Genomic DNA, 16,209 nt, shown 5'->3' with positions numbered 1-16,209 from the left:
GACATATTCTTTTGACTCTTACCTAGCTTGCACTTATGTGTCTTTTAGGGCCCATCTCAGCCTCTAAAAGATGTATGTGTTTATATGTGTGTGTAGTGGTTGTTTGTCCGTGTGCTTGTTTGTGTATTCAAGCTTGACGTTTTTCTAAGGCAAAGGGGAGGCTTTGTCGTCACAAAAAGTATAATTTAAGCACGCTGGGAAAGTTGCTAATAAACTGCAACGTTACGTTATGTTCGGACGTAAAATGACTTGTCCAGGGTGTACCCCGCCTTACGCCTAAATGCAGCTGAGATAGGCTCCAGCATACCCCCGCGACCCCAAAAGGGACAAGTGGTAGAAAATGGATGAAAGGATGTTTCGTAGGGTGAAAAAAGCTGTAATTGTATTTAAAAATGGCACTAAAAAAAACAATAGTAAATGTAAGACTGTGGACAATGATGCAGCTTACTGCGAGGATTTCGCAGCTTGCTGCGAGGATTGTTTTCCCGTAATGCAAACGAACTGGACCGGACATGTCTAGAAGGTAAATACATGATTGTAATTTTAACCCAAAAGCTAAAAACAAAAAGCGCTCATAGTGGAGGCACAAAACTTAACGCAAGGAACACAACTAACACTAAGGCAGAACTATGAACATGAAACAAAAACACTTACGATGACGAGGACTATGGCATGAACCGAAGAAAAACAATAGATCCAACATGGGCAGAGCAAGAGATGAATACTGTCAGTAGAGTAATGTCACCAGGCCGACTACCTGGCAACTACAGGCTTAAATAGTTATGTCATGATTGACGACAAGTGCGTGTGCCCGAACACCAGCAACAGGTAAAAAGCATGCCACCATGGCAACCAAAACAAACAAGAGTGAACAAAAGCAGGAACTAATGGAGTCTTAAACAAACAGAACATAACTAAACAAAACATGATCACAAGACATGACAGTAAAATAGTGAAGAAGCTAACAAAGCCAGGGCTAACAGAGGCTAAAACACTGCTAACAAATACGGAAAACAGATGGCTAACTGGGGCTAATACCAGAGGTTTGGACTCGAGTCACATAACTTGGACTCGAGTCATGAATTTGATGACTTTAGACTCGACTTGACAAAATGTAAAAAGACTTGCAACTCGACTTAGACTTTAACATCAATGACTTGTGACTTGACTTGGACTTGAGCCTTTTGACTTGACATGACTTGCTACTTTCCCCAAAACCCAACGATTAAAAAGTTATTCAGGAGCGCTCCGTATCTTCCATTGTGTACAGAAGTGTATCAGCGTGTGTGCGATGACAGCCTGTGCGCTACCCGTCAGTACAACAGCCAATCAAATTACATCCACGTTGTTTTCGTCAAACAGCATTCATCCAATCAAATTGCAGGAAAACCAACGGAGAAGAGCTTTCAAACAACAGAAGAATAAGTGAAGAAAATTATGCCATAAAGTGTTTCGTTCGGGTATTAAAACTACGACTTGGTCAACAAAACACAAATTGCCGTATGCAAAACATGCGGTTGGAAGATTACAGACGGAGACGCATCAATTTACAACTTCGTTCGACATTTGAAGTTGCACAAAGAAGGGTCCGTTTTGAATATAAGATAACGTTTATTGGCTGAGTAACGTGACTTTTATTTGCTGTGTAGTTAAATCAGTGAGGCTGTATACTCACTGTTAACGTTATAACCATAGACCTCTTATAAGGGTACGCAGCATCGAGCGCTACTGCCTATTGCCGCAAACGAGATGCGGGGCCGTCATCTTCGAGCGGTGATCCGCTCCACTCAGTGCAATTCATTTGCCAGGAGCAATGAACTGTCAGCGCATTTAATTCATATTACCTCACTGAATACCACTTATATTCACGCGCTTTTTTGTCATTCGTGTAACTATGATAAAGGACACATGTCTTGGCGTGTTCATAATTTGCTTAACAGAAATAGAATAATAATATAATTCTTATATGCTATAAGTGACCAGACGTCTGAGATCAAAACTGGGAATATAATCCCAGAGAAGGGGAAAAAACAGTCAGCTATTTTGAAGTTGAAGAAACAATATGATTAGGTTGTATATACATGCGTATATCCTACATAAACAATGTATGAATACATTAGATATCTATATATTTTACGGACCTATAGACCAGAGGTTCTCAAATGGGGGAACTTGAAGGTATCCCAAGGGGTACATGATATTTTTTTAAATATTCTAAAAATAGCAACAATTCAAAATCCTTTATAAATATATTTATTGAAAAATACTCCAACAATATATGAAAGTAAATTCATAAAGTGTGAAAAGAAATGCAACAATGCAATATTCAGTGTTGACAGCTAGATTTTTTTGTGGACATGTTCCATTAATATTGATGCTAAAGATTTCTTTTTTGTGAAGAAATGTTTAGAATGAAGTTGATGAATCCAGATGGATCTCTATTACAATCCCCAAAGAGGGCACTTTAAGTTGATGATTACTTACTTCTATGTGTAGAAATCTGTATTTATAATTGAATCACTTGTTTATTTTTCAACAAGTTTTTAGTTATATTTACATCTTTTTTTTTTAAATAGTTCAATAAAGACCACTACAATTGTGCAATATTTTGCACTGTTATACAGTCTAATAAATCAGAAACTGATGACATAATGCTGTATTTTACTTCTTTATCTCTTTTTTCAACCAACAATGCTTTGCTCTGATTAGGGGGTACTTGAATTAAAAACATGTTCACAGGGGGTACATCACTGAAAAAAGGTTGAGAACCACTGATATAGACTTTATCTCTGTTGCTGCAACAGCAAATAGTTTATTCAGTCTGGACACTTTGTGTTGATATTTTCTATTACATTCTTCCTTTAAATGATCATGTTTACAGTGATTGAACATATATAAACACCTGAAAGTCTTTATTTCAGCTAAAACCACCAATCTGTTTCACTGGATTCAGAATAAAACAAAATTCTGTTTTACTCAACAAAGTTAGTATTTGAATATTGTTACTTGAAGACTTATCTGTGGTTACAATAAAATGAGAATGCATCATAATCAATGGCGGCTGGTGAATTTTGTTTTAGGTGGGCCTGAAAGTTTGTAAACCAAATACCTGTAGGGGGGTCATCCTCCCCCAGAAGATTTCTTTGTGATTTTCACATACAAATATTGTAGTTCTTTGCTCCTGCTTAACTCTGTGGTAATATTATTTTCACAAAATACAACCAATAGTATGTTAATGTTAAATCTTACTTGTGAAAATTAATCCTCCAATTCCTATTTTCAACAGTCCGCTCAATTGAGCAGGAAAACGCTGAATACCAGCCCAGCATCTGTATTTTCTACCTGTCAACTGTCAGTTTAGGCTGCTTGCCGGCTCCTCATCACCACTTCAAGATGGCGGCCAAATTGCTTGCGTCACAGCAGCCAATTCTGCGTCTACTTATAAGATGTCTATGGTTATAAAGTCATTTTAAACACGGCAATCTGTTGCGTCCACTGCAGTTTTCTACCTTATTCATACTTTTTGTCAAGTGATATTTTTTTTAAGCAGGGTTGCATGAGATACCTACATATAATGTTACGTTAGTGGATGTATCACACACAGTAACGTAACGTTAGACGGCGGTCAGCAGCACCGCATATTTTAGCCACCTACAAAAAGACAAACATAGTCAAATAAAGGTCAGTTAAAATGTATACTATATTAAGAATATGTGTACATATTCCATAGAGCCCTGACATCTAACAAGTACAGCACTGTTCATTGTTATGTTCATGTATTTGTTGTTTTTCATGTGTACGCACACATAAACACATACAGTATGAGATGAGATCAATGAGATAAGGTAACAACATGATATAAACTGCTGTGGGACTAGTTACAATGCAATATTCCATGGAAATACAATGTTAACACTTTTGTGCAAGTAAGTACAGTTGCACTTGTTTTTTCAAATGTGTTTATACTGTAAAGGAATGAGGTAAATGTTTAGAATAACTGGTTAATAGTGCTATTATGAAGTGCAATGTCATTACTGTTTTTTTTTCATAATAAATACAGCGTTTTAAAAGCATACACAATCTGTGTACATATATTAGTCTGTGGTTAAAAAGACTTGAAATGACTCGAAACCCAAAATGCAGGACTTGGGACTTGACTTGAGACTTTCCAGTATTGACTTTGGACTTGACTCGGACTTGCCTGTATTGACTCGGGACTTGACTCGAGACTTGAGGTCAAATACTTGAGACTTACTTGTGACTTGCATGACTTGGTCCCACCTCTGGCTAATACACTGCTAATAGATGCTAACATATTGACAATGGAGTCATAAGTAGCCCACACACTGTTAACAAGCCTACTAGAGCAGTGTTTTTCAACCTTTTCTGAGCCAGGGCACATTTTTTTCTTTGAAAAAATCCAAAGGCACACCACCAGCTGAAAACATAAAAAAAATTAAACTCAGTAGCCGATGTTGACAATAAAAAGTCGCAATTGTTGGATATGAATTCAAACCATAACCAAGCATGCATTACTATAGCTCTTGTCTCAAAGTAGGTGTACTGTCACCACCTGTCACATCACGCCAAAATACTCAAAATAAGTCGACTCATTTTGAGTGTTTTGGTGTTTTCCTGTGTGTAGTGTTTTAGTTCTTGTATTGTGCTCGTATTTTGGGGGCTTTTTCTCTTTTTTTTTGGTATTTTCCTGTAGCAGTTTCATGTCTTTCTTAATGTTATTTCCCGCACCTGCTTTGTTTTAGCAATCAAGAATATTTCAGTTGTTTTTATCCTTCTTTGTGGGGACGTTGTTGATTGTCATGTCATGTACGGATGTACTTTGTTGACGCCATCTGCTCCACACGCTGCAAGTCTTTGCTGTCGTCCAGCATTCTGTGTTTGTTTACTTTGTAGCTAGTTCGGTTTTAGTTCTGTTTCGCATAGTCATCCTTAAGTTTCAATGCCTTTTCATAGCGGCACTCGCCTTTTATTTATTTTTGGTTTAAATAATAAATACCTTTAAATTATTTATTTTTATTGTGATTACTTATGGAGTATATTGTGAACACATTGAGAACAGAAAGTGAACATAAGTTTTAGCAGCTGTTATGTAAAAGAAAAGGGGTAGGATTAAATTAGCTCTGCTTCTTCCTACTCCTTTTCGAACATGTTGAAAAGAGAAACTGGAAATTGTGATGTATCATGTTGTATGCTTGCATGTTTAAAATAAACTCAAACCCAACTCAACTTTTTACCTGGACGCTCCCTCCCGCATATTGTGATCACGACAAACCATGTTCCCGCCATCTACCAAGCAATTAGTTACCTGCTGCCACCTACTGATATGGAAGAGTATTACACGGTTACTCTGCCGAGCCACAGACAGTACACTCAACAACGGCACATTTTCGGTTTATAATTACTGGTTTGCAAAAAATATTTTAACCCAATAAAGTGAAATTACATAATCTACCACGGCACACCAGACTGTATCTCACGGCACACTAGTGGTTGAAAAACACTGTATTAGAGGACAATTCTTGCTATTGTTTTAGTGGAAAAAGCAGTTTTATAAATGTTCTTTCATCACTGTAATTACAAAATATTTGCAATACTATTAAGACTTTTGTATTAATTTTAGCTGACCTGTAGGCTCTTAAGTTTGCAGATATCACTTCATACAACCGCGACTTCTTTCCACACCCAAACACTGCACATGTACTGTGTGCGTGAGTGTATCTCCTCCCGGTGTGGCGACAGGGTATATCCATTAATGAGTAATGAATCTGGAGAAATGGACTGAGAGGAAAGCAGATGGAGGTAGTGGCGGTGAGATTGGATGCCGCTGTGTAAATGATGTCTGTTGTTCTTTCTGCACAAAAGTCGTCAGCCCCCCCGCTGTGTTTACAGAGTGAAAAAACTTTTGACAAGCACAGACTAGTTGCGCGCGCGCACACACACACACGCACGCGCGCACACATTAAAGCCGTGAGCACCTTGGGAGGATTAGCGGAAGCTTTGGCGGTGGAGACGGAGATGCTTGCTCGCTTGGATGTTCCCTTCCTCCCCCGCCCTCCACCGCTACCTCCGCTCCTCAGTGCCACTCCTGCTCGCCTGCCCAGGGCCAGGCTCAGGCTCAGGTTTCAGGAGGAAGGAGCAAGGTAAAAATAGCCTACCTATACTTCTTCTTCATCTTCATCCTTTGTCTTCCTAACCACCTCCCCATAGACCTTCCAGTTTTTAATACATTAGATCAGGGGTCACCAACGCGGTGCCCGCGGGCACCAGGTCGCCCGTAAGGACCAGATGAGTCGCCCGCTGGCCCGTTCTAAAAGTAGCTCAAATAGCAGCACTTACCAGTGAGCTGCCTCTATTTTTTTAATTGTATTTATGTACTAGCAAGCTGGTCTCGCTTTGCTCGACATTTTTAATTCTAAGAGAGACAAAACTCAAATAGAATTTGAAAATCCAAGAAAATATTTTAAAGACTTGGTCTTCACTTGTTTAAATAAATTCATTTATTTTTTTACTTTGCTTCTTATAACTTTCAGAAAGACAAGTTTAGAGAAAAATACAACCTCCTTCCTGACAATTTAAATCAATGTTCAACCAATTTATTTTTATTAGAAAGAATAATACATACTTTTTAATTTAATACTTTATATTAGTGCGTCTGCCTCACAATACGAAGTTCCTGCAGTCCTGGGTTCAAATCCAGGCTCGGGATCTTTCTGTGTGGAGTTTGCATGTTCTCCCCGTGAATGCGTGGGTTCCCTCCGGGTACTCCGGCTTCCTCCCACCTCCAAAGACATGCACCTGGGGATAGGTTGATTGGCAACACTAAAATTGGCCCTAGTGTGTGAATGTGAGTGTGAATGTTGTCTGTCTATCTGTGTTGGCCCTGTGATGAGGTGGCGACTTGTCCAGGGTGTATCCCGCCTTCCGCCCGATTGTAGCTGAGATAGGCGCCAGCGCCCCCCGCGACCCCAGAAGGGAATAAGCGGTAGGAAATGGATGGATGGATGGATGGATTTTAGTTTCTGTTTTTTCAACGAAGAATATTTTTGAAATATTTCTTCTAACCTATGATTGAAATTCAAAAAAAATATTCTGGCAAATGTAGAAAATCTGGAGAATCAAATTTAAATCTTATTTCAAAGTCTTTTGAATTTATTTAAAAAAAAAATTCTAGAAAATCTAGAAGAAATAATGATTTTTCTTTGTTAGAAATATAGCTTGGTCCAATTTGTTATATATTCTAACAAAGTGCTGATTGGATTTTAGCTTATTTACAACATGTCATCAAAATTCTAAAATTAATCTTAAATCAGGAAAAATCATAAAGATTCGAATTAGCTAGTTTTTCTCTTCTTTTTTTCTGTTGAATTTTGAATTTTAAAGAGTTGAAATTGAAGATAAACTATTTTTCAAAATTTTATGAATTTTTTTTCCCGTTTTCTCCTCTTTTAAACCGTTCAATTAAGTGTTTTTTAATCATTTATTCACAACAAAAAACCTTCCATAAAAGGAAAAAAATGTACGACGGAATGACACAAATACCCATTTTTTTTATATACATAGATTTTTTTTATTGAAGGTAAATTGAGTTTCTGGCAATTTATTTAGGTGTGTATCAAACTGGTAGCCCTTCGTATTAATCAGTACCCAAGAAGTAGCTTTTGGTTTCAAAAAGGTTGGTGACGCCTGCTTTAGATCATGTTCCTGTTGACAGAGAGGAGACAGGTCAGCAGATGTAGATTTGTCTTCACCACATCTTAAAGAATGAAATACTTAATAAAGTATTACTTAAATGTTTTCATCTCCTGCTGTGCTGTCATTTGAGTCAACAAAGTTAACCTTTGGTTTACAGCTGCACTGTTTGTGTTTATTTATGTGAGCTAACTATTCTACAGGTCGTTAGGGGTGTGACGAGCACACGTCTGTAAAATTAAAGAAAGATTATTGATTGACACACGAGTAAAACGTAATTATGAGGGCACAGCAAGACTTAAAAATACAGTATGTTGAATGGGCTAAAATATAGTCTCATGTCACGTAGCTTGTGTGACGGACGCCCCCTACCCCTCCGACGGACCTCTATGTGTACATGCCACTGCCCGATTTACTGAGCTACCGCATTTGCTACATATAGAGCACTTCATTGTGGTTGACATAAAATGTAATGGTGGTTCTTTGGTCAAAACTTTGCAAAGACTATGTTTTACAGACCAACTTCAAACCGCATTCTGACTGTCTCTTCACAATGCGCCGTTTTGTGGGCGGTGTTATCTACGTACATGGCCTAAGTCCTCCTCCAGACTAAGCCCCGTTTGACTGTGTTTCCACCTCATCATCCATGTTGTTGTTTTGAGCGCTTTTGCCTTGACGCCACAGCTATGTTATAATTCTACGCTACTTTCTATCAGAAATGGCAACAGTGGAAGATGCACGTGCATGTAAGTGCCAATCTGCGCCACACGAGAGAAAAAGAAAGAACTTAGTGACTACAACTAAATAAAAATGGCGGACTCGCACATTGCTCTTCCAATAAACATTTACCATATATGGAGATTTCTGCTGATATAACCACTGTAAAATATGTTAATAAAGTCTCAATAAATCCCTAAGAAGGCAACAGTGTTTTATTAATATCTCCGCCCCGACTCCACAGTTTGGATTCAAATTTTTAAGAGTTAAAGGGATCCCAAATACACAAAAACAGGTACAACAGGTACAAAAGGTTGGTTTTGCATAAATGGACTCCTTCAAAACAAATTAAAAAAAGGCGGCAAGTAGGGAATGGAAGTGGTTGACCATTGGTGCAAGCACTGACGGATCAAGCAGCTGAGTTAATCATGCGGCGACAACATTTCGAAAAAAAAGATTTTTTTGAGTCAGCAGCAACGCAGACCGTAGAGTTGTGATTGGTAGATTTTGTTGTAGAAGATCATTTCCAGGGTTTTTCTTTTACATGCTCGGCCCACTGCTTTGACACGTTCACGGGTCCCACAGCCCAAATGTTATTTCGTACATACGGTATACCGTATTTACCGGACTATAAAGCGCACTAGTATATAAGCCACAATCACAAAATTTTATAAGCAAAACGTGTTTTTCGTCTATTAGCCGCACCGGACTATAAGCCGCAGATATATACATTGGGAAAAGAGTTCTTTACACATAAAGTAATTTGTAAATGTTTATTTACCTACCCTAATTGGTTCCAAACGCTGCTTGTCGTATGGCAGTGAAATGGCTGATCAAACAAAACAGACATAATCGTCATGGACCCACTAGCTGTGGAAGGTAGCTCTTCGATCAGCTAAACAGACATACTAACTCCACAATGATGTTTTGGTGGATTTACTGAGGAATTTGTGAAACTGAAACAATACAAAAATGCCATTTTAAGTTAGTAATACTAATACAGGCACTCGTAAACGTGTTTGCATATTAGCTACAAAAAAAAAAGCAATAAATTAGCCACAGCAATGTACGCCCATGTTTCAAAGTGTGGGGAAAAGTAGCGGCTTTCAGTCCGGAACTTGGTCAACGAGATTTGCGGTTGCTGACTCAGGAAAACACTGACCCTTAGTGTTTTGGAAGAGAATTGCAAGTCATGCTTCAGCAAGAGCTATAAAAACGCCAAGCTAAGTGAGAGGAGAAAATATTTCAGCCTTAGTCATTGACCATTTGTGTAGTGATTATACAACATTGAGGATATCTCCATTACATTTATTATAGCATTAAAACTTCCAATTCATTTTCAGCATAACTCCTAGGGGGTGCCACAAATGCCATGTGAATATTGAGGCAGATGAGTGTTTTACTTATTTAAACATGTAGTTCATTATTCAACATGTTTGCAAGTGAATGACCTTTTCGTTTGCAGACAGCAGTTGCAATAAGAGCAGTTAGATATTGGTCGTCATTGATCACACATGTCCTCTCCTCCTCAGAGACGGCCCTGAGCCCAGAGGTGGAGGCAGGTGGCAGCCACAGTCACATGAGTCCTGAGGAGCACTACAGGCGCATGATGTCAGCACTAAGCGAGCATGGATCCTACGAGGAGCAGCAACAGCGCCTCTACCAGCTCGCCAGCAGCATGGGACTACCTGGCCATGGTCAGTCCCAGTCTCGTTTTGTAAAGCCTAAGCCATATTTGAACACAGAAAGTACAGCAGCGGCCACACAAGTGTAAAGTGTACTGTAGTATCTATTCCATGTAAAGCACATCCCACGGCTACTAGCTGACATTTCTATTTGTGGCGCTGCCCACCCTGTGTCAAGGTGTGACTCACATTGATTTCTGACCATCCTGCTGCTTCGTCATTAACAACACCCGCAAGCGTCATGCATCAACATGGCCATCGATCCAGTAACTCTTATTGGCTGCCTGCCAATCCCCTAAATCTCCCCAGAAATCTCCAGTGCGTCCCACTTTTTTCATAACACCTAAAGATATAAGCTTAGCTGAATACATGAACTTGAGATTCTGTATTTAAACTGGCTTACATTTTTGTGAAACATCAAGTTCTTCCATATCGTTACAACCGCCTTCATGGTGGCATAAATCCACCCAATACCCTGCTCAGATTGAATTTTAGCTACTTTTATTTTCATTTGATTAGCAATGATGTAGAATTGCTGGCTGCAAATGTAAAAGGCAAAGCTTATAAAGCTTTAATTACCTCCTCGTCTGTGTAAGTTAAAGGCAAAACACTGTGCAAATTTGGAGTTTTATTACACAGGGTCCGAATACAATACAATCCCTCCTACAACTACTGTACCGCTTGCGGGTGAAAAAAAAAAAATTTGTTTTTTTTGGTGCCATTTACAGTAAAAGTGAACTACTGTATACTCATACCTTTGCAGGTCTGGTGAATTTCTTGCCCAAGGTGATTAAGGCAGTGCTAGGAACCAATGGGGCTCACTATGACTGTCGTAAAATAGTATATAGTAATAGTATAATAGAAGATTTGCGGATTTTATTCTGAGGAGTCGGATTTAACTATCAACCTCCCAGATGAATCAATCTGATATTAAACCACTGGTGGTAGGGTGGCGAGTAATACCTGCTGGGGCTCCCGCATACAACAAGTGTTTTGGGGTGGGAAACAATAATCAAGTTTTCTTTATATATTACAAAAAGATTCTTGTGTGCAGATAAATTGCTTTTTAGAGAGAAGAAGATAGTTTTGTCTATCTCTTCAGTCTTCCTCAGAGCGGTCACTGCTTCCTGGTGTGAGGTCATGTGCGTGAATAAAACAACCGGCCGTGTTTTGCCCTCCCACATCTCTTATTACCATGGTTTCCGGCCTATGGAGCACACAACTGTATAACCCGCACCCACTAAATTTTAGAAGAAAAAAAAAAGTTTTTCCATATATTAGCTGCAAGGGACTATAAGCCTCAGGTAGTGTACTGTGTATACGTTATGAAATTAGTTATTTACACAAAACAATTTTTTTATGTTTATTTACATACCTTAATTGTTTCCAATCGGTGCCTAGCACATGGCAGTAAAACGGCTGATCAAACAAAACAAACGTTATCGTCCAACTAGCTGCGGAAGCCAGCTCTCTAATCAGCTAAACAATAACTCCACAGTTACGTTTTTGTGAATTTATTGAGGAATTTGTTAGACTGAAACAATACAAAAATAATGCCATTGTAAGTTAATAATACTAACACAGACACTCACACTAAATGTGTTATCACATTAGCTTATGCTAACGACGCTGGCTTGGTTACATTACGATAGCACGTACCAATATGCATGAAATCCCTCCTAGTGATGGGATCGGCAGTTCCTGAAATTGATTCGTTTAAAAGATTCATTCACCGAATCACTTCTGCAGCAGCAGTTCTGTGTGCAGGTCGGCGAATCATGAGTCACTCAGTAACAGCTTCCCCAGCTGCAGATCTCGGTGTGTGTCGGTTCGCGAACGACACAAGCCCTCAGCATCCAATGAACGATGCCCACAGTAACTGAACGTGAACGATAGCCTCAATGAGACGTCAACCTCCGCGACACAGTCAGTTCTCTGTGTCAGTAGGTACGCAAATCGCGAGTTCTGATTTTTAATGAGTGAGTGAGTGCAGCACGAACGTGATTCACGTGATTCACTCAGCGACAACCTGTGAGTTCTTGTAGGTCCGTGAAGCGAGCCTGAATCACCCAGCTACAGTTCTGTGGGCCAGAGGGCGACAGACGTGAATCGCTCTCTGCAAAAACAAATATTAAATTAACAAATATTAAATTAAGAAATGCTTAACAAATGCCAACATAAAAACTAAATGTTCTGTAGCAAAGAAAATGTAAACTTAAATATGCAAACAAAAAGAAAATACCTTCAAAATAAAACAAATAAATTAAGAGCCAGAAATGCCAACATAAAAACTAAATGTTCTGTAGCCTACGTTTGAAAATATAACAAAGAAAGTATCAACTTAAATGTGCAAACAAAAATTAAATAAATAGGTTACCTTATATAAAACAAAACAAATGTTAAACTAAGTTCCAGAAATGCCAACATAAAAACTAAAATTTCTGTAGCTTACATTTAAAAATATAAAAATAGAAATATCAACTTAAATATGCAATAAAAATGTTATGTGTTGAGATAATGGGGACAGGGCGCGTGTGTGTGTTTGTTTTCATGTGGCTTGAGTCAACATTAGCCGTTAGCTTGGAGAATGAATGGAGAACAGATGCCAATGGCATGAAACATATATATATCTCCCCGCGACGGGGTAAATAAAAGTGGGAAATAAAAAAAATAGTAATAGCCTACTAAAATGCTTGCAATCAACAGTTAAATAAATAGGCCTCGTTTGTTTAGAGCAAAAACAAATATTAAATTAAGAAACCCTTAACAAATGCCAACATAAAAACTAAACGTTCTGTAGCAAAGAAAATGTAAACTTAAAAAAAATACTTTCAAAATAAAACAAATAAATTAAGAGACAGAAATGCCAACATAAAAACTAAATGTTCTGTAGCCTACGTTTAAAAATATAACAAAGAAAATATCAAAATATCACGAGAGCGTTGTCGTTCACTGAGTGATTCATGTCGTTAATCTGCGATAAACAAATCGTTCGCTCAGTCCCTCCCCCCAACCCCCATGATGACGTCGAGGGTTCAGTGAGTCACAAAATGGGCCAGTTCCACTCATACCGGCATGGTCACGGCAGAGCTCAACTGAACTGAGAAAGGAACGAATCAGTTCATGAAGTGATTCGGTTCAGTATGTTCACACAAAGGATTCGTTCGTTCGAACGAATCGTTCGCGAACAACAACACTAATCCCTCCTACAGACATCACACATGGGACGTTTTAGTAAGTATAAATAGTTTTAGTTATATTGTAAAACTTACAAACGTGCTTGGAGTGGTGAATTACGAATCCATGTGGGTAGAATCGCTATTAGATGAATAGTAGAGGAAACAGCGCTTGCACTTAAAGCACTAAATGGAGGGAAAATATTGTAGACGTCCACACTGCATCATCTGCAGTTGGAGAACTTGTCCAAAAGATGGCACCATACAACAAACAATAACACCTTTTTAGTGCCTCTGCTTGTGTTTAATTAAAACTATTTGTTGAACACAAAGCACAGTGGCCGTTTGCAAAGAAAAATCCATAAATTAGCCGCACTGTTTCACAAGCCGCAGAAAAAAAGTAGCGTTAACAGTACGTAATTTACGGTACATAAAATCTAACGCCTGCAAACAAGAATCTTTTACTAATAGGGTTGGGAGGATGTTTCGACATGGTGGACTAGATTGAGGTAGTCAGACACAAAGCTTGCCATGCCGTTACATGCCTCTGTTCGGCTGAAACTCACGGAAAATTGGACACGGTATGTGCCAGGAAGCGCATCCTCGCCCCGGATGTGTAGCTCTACTTATGCAAAGGTAATGATCCTTCCACGGATTCACATAAAGAAACTTTGTTACGACTTTTGCTTTCCCTATTTATTCAAGTTTGATGTCATCTTGAGGTACAAAAAGTTGCAAATAAGTTTTGTTCACTTTAATAAAGGACTGCATTCTCTTTATAAGTACCTTTTGATTATTTCTGAATTTTCACATATAAGTACATCCATGTGACATTACTGACACCAAATGATCGGTCAGTATATACTACTACATATCACCATCTGTTTATTTATTTATGTCTCTTTAAAAAATGCCGACTGACGGTTGACGATGGGCATTAGTCGTTTACTTTTACAAAGTATTGGATGTAGCTCCATTTCCTATGGAAAATAATGTCCAAAATATCACACTAGTTAAAATAAAGCTAGCTATTTCGAATAAATAGTCAAAGCTTACTTGGAAAGCAACGGCTGTTTTGTGCTGTAAGAGGCAAGTGTGATTCCCGTCATTGAGAACCCCTTGACATTGACCTGGTCTCCAACGGGGGCCTCAGTGAAGCCCTTGGACCCCCACCATCATCTTCCCTGTACGTCTCCCGCTCAAACCCTTTTTCCCGCTCTTCCCTCAACCCCAGACTCTCCTTTTAGCCTCAGTCCCCGCGGAGCATCCTTTCATGTGTTTGAAGTGTCGACCGCGGAAAATGAAAGTGTGCGTGAAGCAGGCGGGGGTGAGGTGGACATCTGTGCTCATGTGTGGATTTGTTGGGTGCAAGGTGTTGTTTGTGAGAGGCAGGCTCTCCCTGGGATGATGGGCAGCTTTTGGTGGGCTGGGGTACTGGGGGGGATCGTCTTGTAGAAATGGCCAGGAGGGTTATCCGTCCCTCCGTTATGAATGATGAAAGCAGCACGAGGGAGGCAAACTAAAGAGTAAGGTGGGGGGAGGAAGGGCTATTCATTGTTTTGTCCGAGTTTATTGTGATGTGAAACATGAAACGATAGGCCTCATCTTTTTATCATCACACCAGAGAAGTAGAAGACTCCAGCTTGGGATTGCTCCCAGTACAATCAGTCAGAATAGTATTGTGTGACAAACTCTGCATGTTTAAGTCTTCCTATAAGCTGCAGGTTTCATTGTGTCCGTGTTCTGCGATCAGCGGCTGGATGTCTGCGTTGTCACTCTTTACCTGCCAGTCCAGCAAACCCATCCACAAGCTGCATCAGCACGACGCTCATATGAATTCTCACGCTGAGGAGGACCAGGCTGAACTGAAAGGATTTAGGCCCAACTGCAGGAAGGATTGTACAAAAGAAGGATAAGCAGGATGGGCCCAGTGTCGAAGTAGGGCCTTCCAAAATAACTTGTGTCTCACTTTGGACTGTAATTTGCAGAATTTGGATTTATTCTGTTGAGTTCACTCCTTGATTAGACTTTGCATCCTAATACAACAGGGCTATTCAGATCTGACCAGAGAATGACACAATACTGGCTCCCCGAGTTCAGTTTAAAACTTAGGATACAAACATTTTTGCAGCACATTCCTAAAAACACTAGAGTGCTCTTGTAGTGTAGAGGAACTTGGACTGCTGTAAACACATTCACAGATCCTTGCAATTACATTTTAACATGCTAGCAAACCTAGAACACAAGGGTCTAAACTTGTGATCGACATAACTGAGGCGTTCCTGAAGGCACCATTGTAAGTCTTCTTTTCGGGAGTTCCACTTTTTCCCATAATGTGATCCATGTAACTAAGGTGTTGCTGTAGCTTCTTTAATCATAGTAGTGGTGTTCCTCAAGGTTCCATTTTAGGTTGTGTCTTTTTCATCATTTGTGCTATTCAATTGGTGGTCCACGAGTTCAGTTAAAAAAAACCTATAAGAGACTCACGTTTTTTGAAGGAGGTCCTTCAAAACAGCACAGCGCTTCTGTAACTTTGACAAAATAAATTGACCAAAATCAAATGTCTACTGTAGAGGACTATGGTTCTCCGGAATATACAAAATAGGACTAGTGAAGGGAGAAGTCCACCGCCCTGTTTTTAGCTTTCTGGAAATGTGGTCCCTAAACAATTTAGTTGACTATCCCTGTAATACAGCCTCTATTTTCTGTTTTTGTCTTGGATTGGAGCAATATTATGGATTCTGTCTCTTAAAGCACCCATGATGCAGCAGTAAATCACTGCAATGTCATTTTAGCAGCTCCCCCCTCATCCAAAATGGTGACATAGAGGTCAACTCTTCCACCGTGTCACCTCTGCACTGTGCACACACATGCACAACAGACCGTGCGTGTGCACGCCGGTGCTCCGGTTCCCTATGATC

The 16,209-nt window shown here is 39.4% G+C and overlaps 1 protein-coding gene across 3 annotated transcripts in view; it reads left to right on the top strand.

Annotated features, from left to right (window-relative positions):
• The window catches only part of samd11 (sterile alpha motif domain containing 11), a 121,654-nt gene that overhangs the window by 71,925 nt on the left and 33,520 nt on the right, over window positions 1–16,209 (top strand). For all 3 annotated transcript variants that reach the window (XM_061903959.1, XM_061903958.1, XM_061903960.1), the window contains exon 6: window positions 9,960–10,124. In XM_061903959.1, the coding sequence (XP_061759943.1) occupies window positions 9,960–10,124 (165 nt within the window). The remainder of the gene's footprint in view (window positions 1–9,959; window positions 10,125–16,209) is intronic.

Source organism: Nerophis ophidion, linkage group LG06 (assembly GCF_033978795.1).
Source record: "Nerophis ophidion isolate RoL-2023_Sa linkage group LG06, RoL_Noph_v1.0, whole genome shotgun sequence".
Taxonomy (NCBI): Eukaryota; Metazoa; Chordata; class Actinopteri; order Syngnathiformes; family Syngnathidae; genus Nerophis; species Nerophis ophidion.
The sequence above is the reverse complement of the archived record's forward strand: the minus strand, read 5'-3'. Positions and strand labels throughout refer to the sequence as shown.